General features: G+C 41.4%; 2 protein-coding genes across 2 annotated transcripts in view; one reads left to right on the forward strand and one right to left on the reverse strand.

The window, feature by feature from the left end:
* TMEM71 (transmembrane protein 71) overlaps window positions 1-12,079 on the forward strand; it is a gene marked incomplete at both ends in the record, with an annotated part of 58,431 nt that overhangs the window by 17,483 nt on the left and 28,869 nt on the right.
* The window catches only part of LOC306944635 (ATPase family AAA domain-containing protein 2-like), a gene marked incomplete at both ends in the record, with an annotated part of 32,321 nt that overhangs the window by 5,018 nt on the left and 15,224 nt on the right, over window positions 1-12,079 (reverse strand). Inside the window, 11 exon segments of the mRNA XM_079533213.1 lie at window positions 248-407; window positions 1,549-1,745; window positions 1,893-2,028; window positions 3,092-3,277; window positions 4,798-4,981; window positions 6,125-6,251; window positions 7,204-7,518; window positions 7,949-8,039; window positions 10,003-10,162; window positions 11,009-11,097; window positions 11,733-11,907. Of these exon segments, the coding sequence (XP_079389339.1) occupies window positions 248-407; window positions 1,549-1,745; window positions 1,893-2,028; window positions 3,092-3,277; window positions 4,798-4,981; window positions 6,125-6,251; window positions 7,204-7,518; window positions 7,949-8,039; window positions 10,003-10,162; window positions 11,009-11,097; window positions 11,733-11,907 (1,820 nt within the window).

The following is a 12,079-nucleotide window of genomic DNA, read 5'->3' on the forward strand; positions in this document are numbered from 1 at the left end:
GTGAAACTCTTGATCACAGAGAAAAAAGTTGCTCTGCATTGGTAGTTTCTGGAAAAGGATATCTCAGGGAACGCTTTCATTTACATTAACACTTACATTCCACATCCAAGTAGTTAAGTGCCACAAAATCTACAATCTGACAAGCAATGCTGTCCACGGATGTTAAGAAGGATCTGATGCAGTCTACCGCCTACGCACACCACTGATCCATCTATGCATTTTACAAGGATCACAAGTGCTAACTCACCTGCAGGGTCTTTATCCGGGTTATATTCTAAGGCATTACTACAGATGAGATCAATATCTTCCAGGAAATCTCCTGCAGTTAGGTACTGGTGCGAATCAATCTTAGATAAAACCGTGGAAAGATCCATTGGATGCTTAATAACTGTGTCATAGTCAGGCACCTACAGATGGAACAGAAACGTTCAGAGGGTTTATTGGACTCGCACATCATCTACCAAAATTCTTCATTTTAAGAACTTCAACTAAATGACTTCTGAAAAGCCCTGAATATTTGTGACACCAGGAGATACTGAAATTAACTAGCAAACTGTTGGGAAATGGAAGGGCTCTTTATAACTTGTTGGAAATGGAATAAAGAAAAAGAAACAGGGAGGTCGGAAGCACACAGATAGTACAAAACAGATTCATTTCACTTTGTCTCAGAAAAATCACAGCAAAGAAATCTGGGGAAGTCACCCAACATTCTCTTTGTTGTTGGCAGTGAGAAAAAGGCTGCATGAATTGCACCTGAATGAATGTCAGTGCTGGCATCTACTTCAGAATGAGATGACTGGACTCAGAGGTGCAGACTGTTTTACGCAGACGGTAAGAGGAGCCTAATGACTAGTTGAGATGAGGACATATATATTTGTTTAGATTATTCACACCTCAGGAACGGAGGGGAAAAGTCAGCAGATCCCTAAGGGAACAGGACTTTGCTGGTACACAGCTCTATGAAAACTACAGGTGACTTGTAATGATACACCCCTGATTTAGACTTATTCAGTCACTAAAGGAGATAAGGGGACCTAAGAAGTACATGGGAGAAAGAAGAAACCACACAACACTTACGGATGATCTCATACTGAGTATTCCCAGATGAAACAGAGAACAGAATCTCAAAACTATTTTACAAACTGCTGCTTCTACTCCTGTTCCCACAGAAACAACGGGCAGTCCACAAAAGTGCTCTAGGCCTTATTAAAATACTCCCATAAACAACATTTGTCATGATAAAGAAAGATGCCTCTATGTTTTCCAGTGCTATGGTGCGTCTTATCAAAAATCTTTTGAAAAGCAAACTGTGTTGGCTTTTGATCTGATGTTTTGGAACAAAAATAAAGCTTTGACTGAATATTCAAACAACAGACAGCTGAGAGCCTAAAGAAATCAGCAAAAGTCAAAGCTCTTCTTGCTTCCTGCAATACCACTAAGAGTACAGTCCTAAAAACAAGGAGAACCCTTCCTATACAGAGCTCACGAACACTGAGACATTATACGCACACACAGATGAAATGGCATTATACATCAACATCACTTTACCTGCTCTGGGTCAGCAGGCTTTGTGAAGGCCTTGAAACGTCTGTCGACAGCAAGTCTGTGAGTAACATCCCTCAAGAAAATTCGAAGTTCACGCAAGGTATTTTTCTCCTGCTCCTCCAGACACTTCATTTCTTCCTCTGTCAGAGGTCGAGGTTCAGGTGGTGGTGCTACAGGCAATACTTCCAATGCCTGCCCAGCTTCAATTAATCAGAAAATTTTAGCCAGCGTCAGGTACTCAAATACAAGCACATGCAATAAGTACTGATAGAAAACTGCCACCCAAGCAAATACTGAACAGCTAGTAACTTGCAGTTAGGAAAGTTTCAGATGTAGAATATCCTCACCTGCTTTCCTTCTCGAAGCGGGAGGTTTAGCAGCTTGATTCAAGATCAAGTCCTCAAAAAAATGTTTTCTTTCATCCTCACTGGGAGACTGGATATTGAAAACTTCTCCGAAATCACTGTTAAACAATGTTTGTACCTAAAGCACAGAGAGAAAACTGTAGGATAAACTGGTAACGTTGTGACATTCACAACATCTAAGACCACTCACTTTGTACCCACTTCCCTCGCTGCCCTTTAATTTTAACCTGCATAGTAGCTAGAGAAGGAAGAGAAAGGATTCAGTTCAGGAGACCAGAGAGAGCTTTCTAAGAAGTTTTTATTCCTGTATTTAAATAAAGTCTCAATTTGCACGCTTCTAAGGTGCAGTCTATTTTTCTACCTTTACTATCAAGAGGTAGGGAAAGAATTTCAATATTATCTTAGGAGGAATTTATTTACCAGTATAAAAACTTCTGTGGAAACTTAAGCACTCCCAAAGCATTTCGTAACAAACACATCTAGGCAATACCGTCTTCCCCTTTAAGCACTGAGACAAAGTAATCAGAGTGAAAACAGCACATTTCCATTCTGAACACTTTAATGCAGACTCTTAGAAGTCTGCAAAGCATTTATCAGTAAGCACACGTACGCTTATTGAAGTTCAGTTAGAAATACAATAAAAGTTGGATTTCAAAGTTACTTAGAAAGAAGTTGGAACTCAGCTTCCGATTTTAATCTTTAGCCTTTACAAAGAAAGGGATGGATTTTTTTTCCTAGAAGTGTTGCAGTCTTAACTTACTCTAAATTACATTTAATTACTAGCATTTTATCCACCCTACTATGCAATGGCAGTACATCAGAAGAAATGTTCTCACTAAAAATATATATTTTTGCCACCTCCATTGTAAGGACTGCACAATCTGGACAAAGTAGATACCCAACTGCCTTGCAGTCACTCAAATTATCGTCTGAAGTAAATTTACCTTACCTGCTTGTGAGAAGGACGGGAAACATTGGGTCAAAGTTGGTCATTTGACTCAAAAAACACTTGAGGCAAATGCTTTCAGCACTTCCATTCTAAGCAAATTTGAAGGGATTTGTTAGGGAGCCTAAATCACGACAGTATGCGTTTTCAGAAAGCACAGTACTCCAGTGCCTCAAGTGTTCCTCAAACAACAAGAAACTGAATGAAGAGTTAAGGGAAGCATTGACAGAAATACCTCATCCGGGAGAGCTGTGTGACAGACATCTGATGTTGCGAGCAGCAAGACTGGAGCAAATGATGGAATGTTCCGAATTAGTGATAGAAAGGTAGCTTTCAGCGTAGCTCCAACACTGTCCCACCACAAATGGATGTGTGGGATATAAATTATGCTTGGTGCTGTCCTCTGAGCTTCTCGGATCAACTAGCAAAACAAAAGGTTGGATGAGACAACTCAACCATGTAGAATAGGCTGCTAATCCATAAGTCTACGTATCCATCAAACTATCCTAGCAAACGCATGTACACAAAGCCAAACCATCAAAACAAGCTAACTAAAGAACCACTAAGAGGGCAAAATTGCTACTTTTGCACCAATACAGATCATTGCGACACAGACAGAACCAGACCTGAATCTGCCTTTATTCAAAACTTCTTAGGTATGAGAGAACTCCAAAAGAGCCTTGCAACTCAAGCAGCGTGGTGGCGTGCCAGAAGAACCAAGCCTAACCCCTCAGCAAGCTGTTTTAGTCTAGCTAAATTCCTACGTGATTGTGGCTGCACCACTTTCAATTCAGAGTAGACACGTATCCAAGTCAGTCTGCAGCACAGTCTGAAGAAACAAAGGCTTAGCTGGAAAGATGAGGGCTGCACTGCAAAAGAATCCTAGTTTTAATTCATATTTTCTGGTACGTTTTTGTGAGGTCTTCAGCCTGAACAAATGGTTCTGTAACTCAGTTTCTCCTCAGCAAAGGATTCATCAGATCAGACAACAAGCTCAGGAAGTCCAACAAGCCACTGCCCACGTATGGCACATCACACAAGAGGACATGCATCTACCACATGGCAAGCAATTCCTTACACGACACGTTTCTCTGCGCACTCTTTCATGCTATCAGCATTCAGGTTGCACCAGCTGCAAGATGGGAAGCGTATATCCAGGCAGTGACTTGACACCATGGTTCTATGGCCACAGACACAGCCATCACACAACAAAAAAGGAAACGTGGGACAAAGAAGTAACCAGTCACATATCATGCCTGTCCTTACTTGTACTGCTCTCAAATGCTTCCAATAAAGAAGAAAAGTGACTCCCAACAACAGATTTTTTGCCTGAAAGCAAATTGGCTCTAGGATCTGTTTGTTTCTTCTAGTTAAGAAAAACCTCTCCACTGTACAAATGTAAGTGTTGTGAGTTTTAATGCACTTACTGCATGTACTGCAGCAGCACAAAACACATAAGATGGACGTGTAACAAACATAGAAAACTATCAACAAAAAACCCAGACACTTCCCTGAAACATTGGTTGCCTTACAAATATAACAACAACAACAAAGGATACAGAACTGCAGAACGTGCAGTCTGATGCAGAGCCGTCTACTGGGAGCACAGCCTTAGAAGGTAATGAAAATTACTTTCTGAATCCTATTGAGATGAGCAGGATTTCCTGCCACAGAGAGAGGATTATTACAGCATCTTTCAGATTCCTGAATTGCATTCTTACTGTTAAATTTGCAGTGAAAACTACAGCCATGTACAACATTCCTACTGTGTAGGACTAGATTAAAAGAAAAAAAAGGTGATTGTTCAGACATGAACAGAACAATAATGCCACTGCCACTAGCAATGAATTTTGCTCATCTTGCAACTCAACTGACTGTTTACATTTAATTAATGAGATTGTGAGATTAAAGAGTAAAAAAAAAAAAGAAAAAAAAAGATACCTGTGCACATGTCTCTTCAGGTGATGACGTGTTAACAAATAAAACTGACATGTCCAGAGTATGAACTGGAAACATTTCCAGAGCATGCAAAACAGCAGGTGCCAAGTGGGATGCCTGGCCATATCCTGCCTTTCCTACTAACAGCAGATGTGGCCTGCAGGATGTAGGCTGCCAGTAAGCTTTCCTAGGAAAAGAATAGTAAAAAAAAAAAAAAAAAAAAAAAAAAAAAGAAATAGACACAAAGATGTTCAAAGTATTTCTTTTCTACATATGCATATATTTACAATACTCTTCGTATTCCAGCAAGTCAAGTTCTGTGACCAGGAAGTCTATCAAAACCCATGTTCTTACAAACTGCATACTGCCCCCTACAAAATCCTACGAATCCCTGTCATATCTGCCACTCATCTTGCTCTTTTAATTAACGGCTCCTAAATTTGTGCATGGAGGTTGTCCAGCTAAATACACACCTGACAACTGGCTAGTTACCTGAGATGAAGTAGCACAACAACTTCCAGCACACACCAATCTGGATGTCACTGTCAGCCAGACACTAACCTTCAGTGGGGCTCTCATTCAAGTTATTGAGTTTTGACTACATCTGTCAAATGTAGCTGACATGGCCATAATAATTACTGGAGAAGGTAGGAAGAAAGGAGCAGAGCAACGCTGTTAGAAAAGAATGGGTGTGGGCACTGAAATACATTGGCCATATCTAATGGAGCACAGAGTTGGACTCCTTGAGTTACAGCAGTATATTATATACAAGCAAAATATTTCTTTATAGGGCAGAAAATTTTCTGAACAGCGCAGCAATAGGATTGTGAAAAAAAAAGTCTGATTTGGCTGCAATAACATAATCTAACATCTGAGCTGTGGGCTTGACTTCCACATGAGAACATTAACAGAAGTTAGTGGCTGAATGGTAGCAAAAACAGTTCTGAGTTCCTGCTACGTAATTTGCTACTGGTTCAACAGTCCTGGAAAACAGATGGGCAAGAGGGCTGCACAAATCCACACAGGCTTTTAAAGCTGAGATGATAGACAGAGTTCCATGGTGTTGAGTATTCTAAATCAACATGCTCTAATAGCCTGAGGATCACTTGGCTTAGGTAAAGAAAGCTGACTTTTTCAGTTTTGAATTTGATCAGTTCTAGCGATGCATTTGATTAGAAGTTCAGTACCTTCATGCTTACTTCTTGCAAATAACTATCACCCCCTCAACACACACATTTTATTCTACCTCAACATCTACCACCCCCCATATTTGTAACAGCCAAAACTGCTTAAAAAGTAGAATTTAAATGCAAGTGGAACAGACATTTACCTACTAAAATCAAGGAATTTCCCCTGCGGTCTGCAAATCCTTGTATCTGTTACATTCTCTTCAAAGATTGAGGGGGATTCATAATTTCTGCCAAATGTATCACCTTTTAAGAAAGGATTTAAATTGCCTGAAAGACAAAAGAGGCTTGTTATTTTTTCCTAAACACTCTGTACCTCTTTCTCTTGCTCTCCAGCTTCAAAATCAACGTCAAAACCCCTTCTTCATTTCAGGTCACGTGCTGACTGTTATTTCCTAGTGATCATCCTGCTACTGATCTAAGGAGGCTGCACATCTCTGCAGTGCTGCTCCTTTAAGTTCCACAACATGTAGAAGGTATGTTTCTCAGTTGTTCATTCTTTTCCCCATGGAATAAATATAATTAGGAACAATTTGTGCAGTTCTGAAATAGCTAAAAAATCCAAGAAGGCTATTGCTTCCTGGAGCAGGTTCTCACAGTGGAAACATGGAGATTAAGGATGTGGTGGCCACAGACTCCCTGGTCTAGGACTAATAAATCAGGACAGTGACAAACCCATCTTCTAATGAAGGATCCTTAAAGATAACTGAAGGAGAAAATAATGGAAGGAAGGCAACAGAACGGCAGGGCAATTACCAATCCCCTACCCTTTCTGCTTCTATTTTACCAAAGCAAATGAAACTACCAGCTCTGCTGAGAGTAACACTAGTAGTGTTCTCCAGAATATTCTCCAGAAATCAGCATGTCACTCTAAAGGGATCTCCATTAACCAGGACTGGAACGAGCCTTACGCTTCAATACTTCTCTCTGTCTCTACAAATGCTAAATATGGTAGCAACTGTTGGAAACAGGATGCTTTAGCAGAGAATGTGTACTGCTCTCCTATGTATCGAGCCCTTCAGTACTTCCATCTCACATTTCACTTTAGAATCCAGAATAAATGCTATGCATTACATTCCACCAGTTACTCCCATAATAAAAGCATGCACACACAAATCATAAAATTCTATCACTGTTACATCTGAAGTGCTTGTGTACACTGACTGCACAAATCAGAAGCTTTTGCTTTGGCAAAATCTTAAAGTGGATCCTGTTGTTATACCTTGCTGCTGGTCCTTCTTCAGTGCAAGCTCTGCATGAGGAAATACCTTTCGGAGGGCTTGTAGGATTCTGGAGAGTGTATTTCCCAGAAGCGGTGCCATAATAGGTGACAGTGCTTGGCCCGGTGATGGCACAGCCCTCCGTGATGCTGGAACAATTTTTTTCAGAGCCATCATAAAATCCTCTGCTTTTATTTTAATAGAATTGATGTCAAGTTGCAATTTCTCATTACTTGAGTATATCTGAGGATAGCGCCGGCGGAGGGCGCAGAGAGCAGCCTCAGCACACAAAGATTTTATATCAGCTCCGCAGTACCCTAAATAAACAAAGAATTAAGTGTTACATCAGTCTCAGGCAAAAACATGAGCCAAAGTCCAGGTTTCCGAGATGCAACATTTAAAGAATTCGCGTGGGTTAACAGAGAATTTAAGCTATTACTGCACAGTAGGGAAGTTTTGTTCTGTGACTGACTGCCTGGTATCCAAGGCCTATGAAACAGTTTCCTAATCACAACTTTGTTCTGGGGCAAGATGCCTCAAACCCATTCAATGTTCTGAGACAACAATGACAACAACAACAAAAGGGATGCAGATGAAAGCAGCTAATTTTGACTGCTGCGAAGGCACGCCAGCTGCCTAATGGACTGGTTCTGCAGCACAGCACAGCAGCTTGGGTACCGCTGGGTACAAGGTAAGACTCCTTGGAGCTCAGTCACAGTCACTAACACGTTTTGTTTTCAGTCTTACCAACACATTCCGTAGCAAGCTCATCTATGAAGATGTCCAACAGCCTAGGAGTCCAGTCATGGGTATGGATCCTGAGAATTTCTTTTCTAGCCTGGAAACAAAAAATTGTTGCATTTCATTTTGTCCTATGTTTTTCTAAAAACAGCAACAACAAAAGAAACAACACTCCCTCAAAAGCTTCATAATACTACAAACAGTTTGCTTATCTGCTAAACGTTTGGTGCAGTTGACACGATAGAGGGAAAGGATGCCATCCACAGGGACCTGGACAGGCTTAAAAGGTGGGCCCATGCCAACCTCATGAAGTTCAACAAGGCCAAGCACAGGGCCCTGCACCTGGGTTGGGGCAGTCCCAAGTACAAATACAGGCTGGGTGGAGAATTGCTTGAGAGCAGAGAAGGGTTTGGGAGTGTTTGTTGACGAAAGACTCAACGGTGAGCTCACAATGCACACTTGCAGCCCAGAAGGCCGTTTGTATACTGGCATGCATTGAAAGAAGTGCAACCAGCAGGTTGAGAGGGGTGACTCTGCCCCTCTGCTCTGCTTTTCTGAGACCCCACCTGGTGTATTGTGTCCAGTTCTGGGGCGCCAACACAAGAAGGACACTGAGCTGCTGGAGCAAGTCCAGAGGGCCACAAAGACGATCAGAGGGCTAAAGCATCTCCTCTATGAGGACAGGCTGGGAGAACTGAGGCTTTTCAGCATAGAGAAGTCTCCAGGGAGATCTTATAGTACCTGAAGAAGGGCTACAGGAAAGCTGGGGAGGGACTTTTTATAGGGAGAAGGAGTGACATGACAAGGGGAAATGGGTTTAATCTGGTAGAGCATAGATTTAGACTAGATAGTAGGAAGAAATTCTTCACTGTGAGGGTGGTGAGACACTGGAACAGGTTGCCCAGTGAGGTTGTGGATGCTCCCTCCCTGGAGATGTTTAATGCCAGGCTGGATGGGGTTTTGAGCAGCCTGGTTTAGAGGGAGGTGTCCCTGCCTAGAGCAAGGGGATTGCAAGTAGCTGATCTTTAGATCACTCCCAACCCAAACCATTCTATAATTTTATAGTTAATTTAATATGTTCATTTTCAAGCTGGAAATCTAATAATTCTAAGTTTATTTATCTTTTTTTCTGAGAACCGGCAGTTAAAGAAAGGGCAATCCTAGCTTACATAAAAGTTGCCAAAATACGTGACCTAATGATCTTCAGCAAAAAAGCATAGAAAACTATCATGAAAAGCATTTTTTATTTTCCCCCTCCAAGAAATTTCTCTTAAATTTGGAAAATTTCATGGTGACAGTCCCATTAGTTCACTGCACTTGCTTTTCTGTCAGTTCATTCAAGTAAAGTAATTCCAGTACCACTCTTCAAGCTGCTGCAATTTCCATAAAGAAAATAACTATGACTCAAACTAGACACCAGTTTTAACCTTGGTTAATCACTGCCACTGAACTAGAAGCTTCCCAAGCCCTTCCCCTCTGCAGTGCACTTCACATCTTCACCCAAGCCTCTGACAATACGAAGCAGTAAGAATGTCAGCTATTACAGGTAACTCCCAATTAGAACAATCTAATGAAGTACGCCTCCATCCACTCATAAGTGAATTACTGAGACCAAGAGCAGAATTTCAAGGTGAAAATGCCCAAGCAGATTAAGTAATTAAGCAAACAAAACAACTTTGGGAAAGCTCTGAATACATTCCATCACCAGTCATGATAAAAGGTGTGATGCAAGCAAAGAGTAATTATTGAGGATGTACACCACTTCCTTCACCTTCAAGATGAGAGAACAATAGTTTAAAGCCAATTTGCATTTTCATTCCTTCTTAAAACATGCCTGTGACAAGCAACATCCCCGTTTTTCTTGACTAGTCACAGTGAAACCAAAAATAATGTAGAGTGAACTACTTGTTGAAGTTGTCATCATATATATTCAGCAGCAGATTTGCTCTGCACTGTATGGAAGTGTCTCCAGATAGCAGCCTTTCATCCAATCTGCACAACTTTTTGCTATGAAATCGGACTTTGTCACATTAGCATTAAGGTTGTATTTACTTTCTGACCTCTTTATTTGGGAGGCCAAAGAAGAATTCTCGGTCAAAGCGTCCAGGTCTTCGTAACGCTGGGTCGATGGCATCCAGTCGGTTGGTCGCACCAATGACAACCACCTCCCCTCTGCTGTCTAACCCATCCATGAGTGCCAGAAGCGTTGATACGATGGAGCTGATAGAAAAAATACCATTTTTATTCACCGGTTCGGTAAGTTTTGATACAATCCACATGACTTAGTGTTGCGTTCAGCTTTGGGCACCTCAATACAGAAAGGACACTGAGCTTGCTGAAACAGGTCTAAAGAAAGCCAAGTAGGCTTGTGAAGGGCTTGGAGAATATGGCCTATGAGAAGTTTAGTTAAAGAAACTGGGGCCATTTAGCCTGGGGAAGAGGAGGTTGAGTGGAGACCTTATGGCTCTTCTCAAATATCCGAAAGGTGATTGCAGTGAGTGGGGTTGGTCTCTTCTCACTGGTGGCGGGTGACAGGATGAGGGGAAATGGCCTCGAGTTGCACCAGGGGAGGTTTAGGTTGGATATCTTTACTGAAAGGGTTGTAAAGCGCTGGAATAGGCTCCCTAGGGAGGTGCTGAGTCTCCATCCCTGAACGTGTTTAAAAACCATTTGAATGTGGTGCTCAGGGACTTGATTTTGCAATGGGTTGTTAGTTAGGGTAGTATAATTAGGTTGTGTTGGGACTTTATGATCTCGAAGGTCTTCTCCCACCTGAGCAATTCTTTGATTCTATTACTTTCTCCAGTGAGTCCTCAAAAAAAGACACAATTCTGTTGATGATGCTCATCAGTGACTCATTTTAAGACAGACAAAAATAGGTAAGGTAACACAGACCTTGTGCTAGTATTGAGCAAGTGAATTGTTTTCAACTGTTGTCTCAAATAATCTCAAGTTTAGGAGCACCGAGCTACAAGTTTTCAGGATAAATTAATGAGTAATACAAAGTGGTCATCATCGCCCCTCCCACTCCCAGCAGATTCTACGTAGACGTAGAAAACATAATACCTATGAATCTGGTCTTGCTTACTGGACCGGACAGGAGCAAGACCATCAATCTCATCAAAGAAAATAATCGAAGGCCTCATGCGATATGCCTAGAGTGAAAATCAGTAATACTGTAAGTGTAAAACAGCACTGTTTACAGAGAAAACACATGAAAGACATTATGGTTGGCACGTCACTGCAACTAGATTTTTTTTAGAGTAACATCAGGGGTCTCTACTTATTGACTTGGAGTATCTGACATAAGTAACAGAAAGCATCAGTCTACATCAACCTACCGTGACCAGGTGACAGGAAACAAATCATTCCAGTAGTTGTTACAGCTATTTGGCAGCCATAAAGAACAATCGGAACTTAATTCAATTACAGGTTGTGGAAGCAAGCCTCCTCTATGAATTTAAATAACCCTGCTTTCAGACAGCATCTGTTTCCCTCTGATCTAAAGCCATCATCTCTTGCCTCTTGCAGCCTTCTCTGCGGCTGTTCTGGTGGGAGGAAATTTTTTTGCTTTGAAAGCTTCTCTCATTTTGATCTTTTCCCATTTCAAGTCTCTGATCCAAATTATGGAGGCACTGAAAAAGCAAACGCTGACATTCCTATTTCAGTGGGGAAAAAAGCCACCAACAACCCTAACGAAGTACCCAAAAGAGGATGCTCTTAATAATGTTAATCACAGAAAATCACAGTTTCAACTGGGAATGGAATACACTGCATATTTCAATCTTACCTGATCAAATAATAAACGAAGTTGCCTTTCAGACTCTCCAACCCATTCACTAAGGCAGTCTGCACCCTTTCTCATGAAAAATTCCACTCTCCTGTTCCCCTGGCTACACTCATTTGCCAGGGCACGTGCAACCAGGGTCTTTCCAGTTCCTGGTGGACCATAGAACAGACATCCTCTGCAAAAAAAAACCAATCAGATAGGAAAAAAAAAAAACACTGTGAAGAGAAGCTATTACAACCGTCATCCCTAGAACAAACAACTCCTCTTACCTAACCAAAACATTTCACGTACAAGACAACACCAATAGGTAAAGTTGGGTTAAGGTCCTGGCAGGACCTGAAGTTTTG

This window comes from Tetrao urogallus (genome assembly GCF_951394365.1).
Source record: "Tetrao urogallus genome assembly, chromosome: 3".
Lineage (NCBI taxonomy): Eukaryota > Metazoa > Chordata > Aves > Galliformes > Phasianidae > Tetrao > Tetrao urogallus.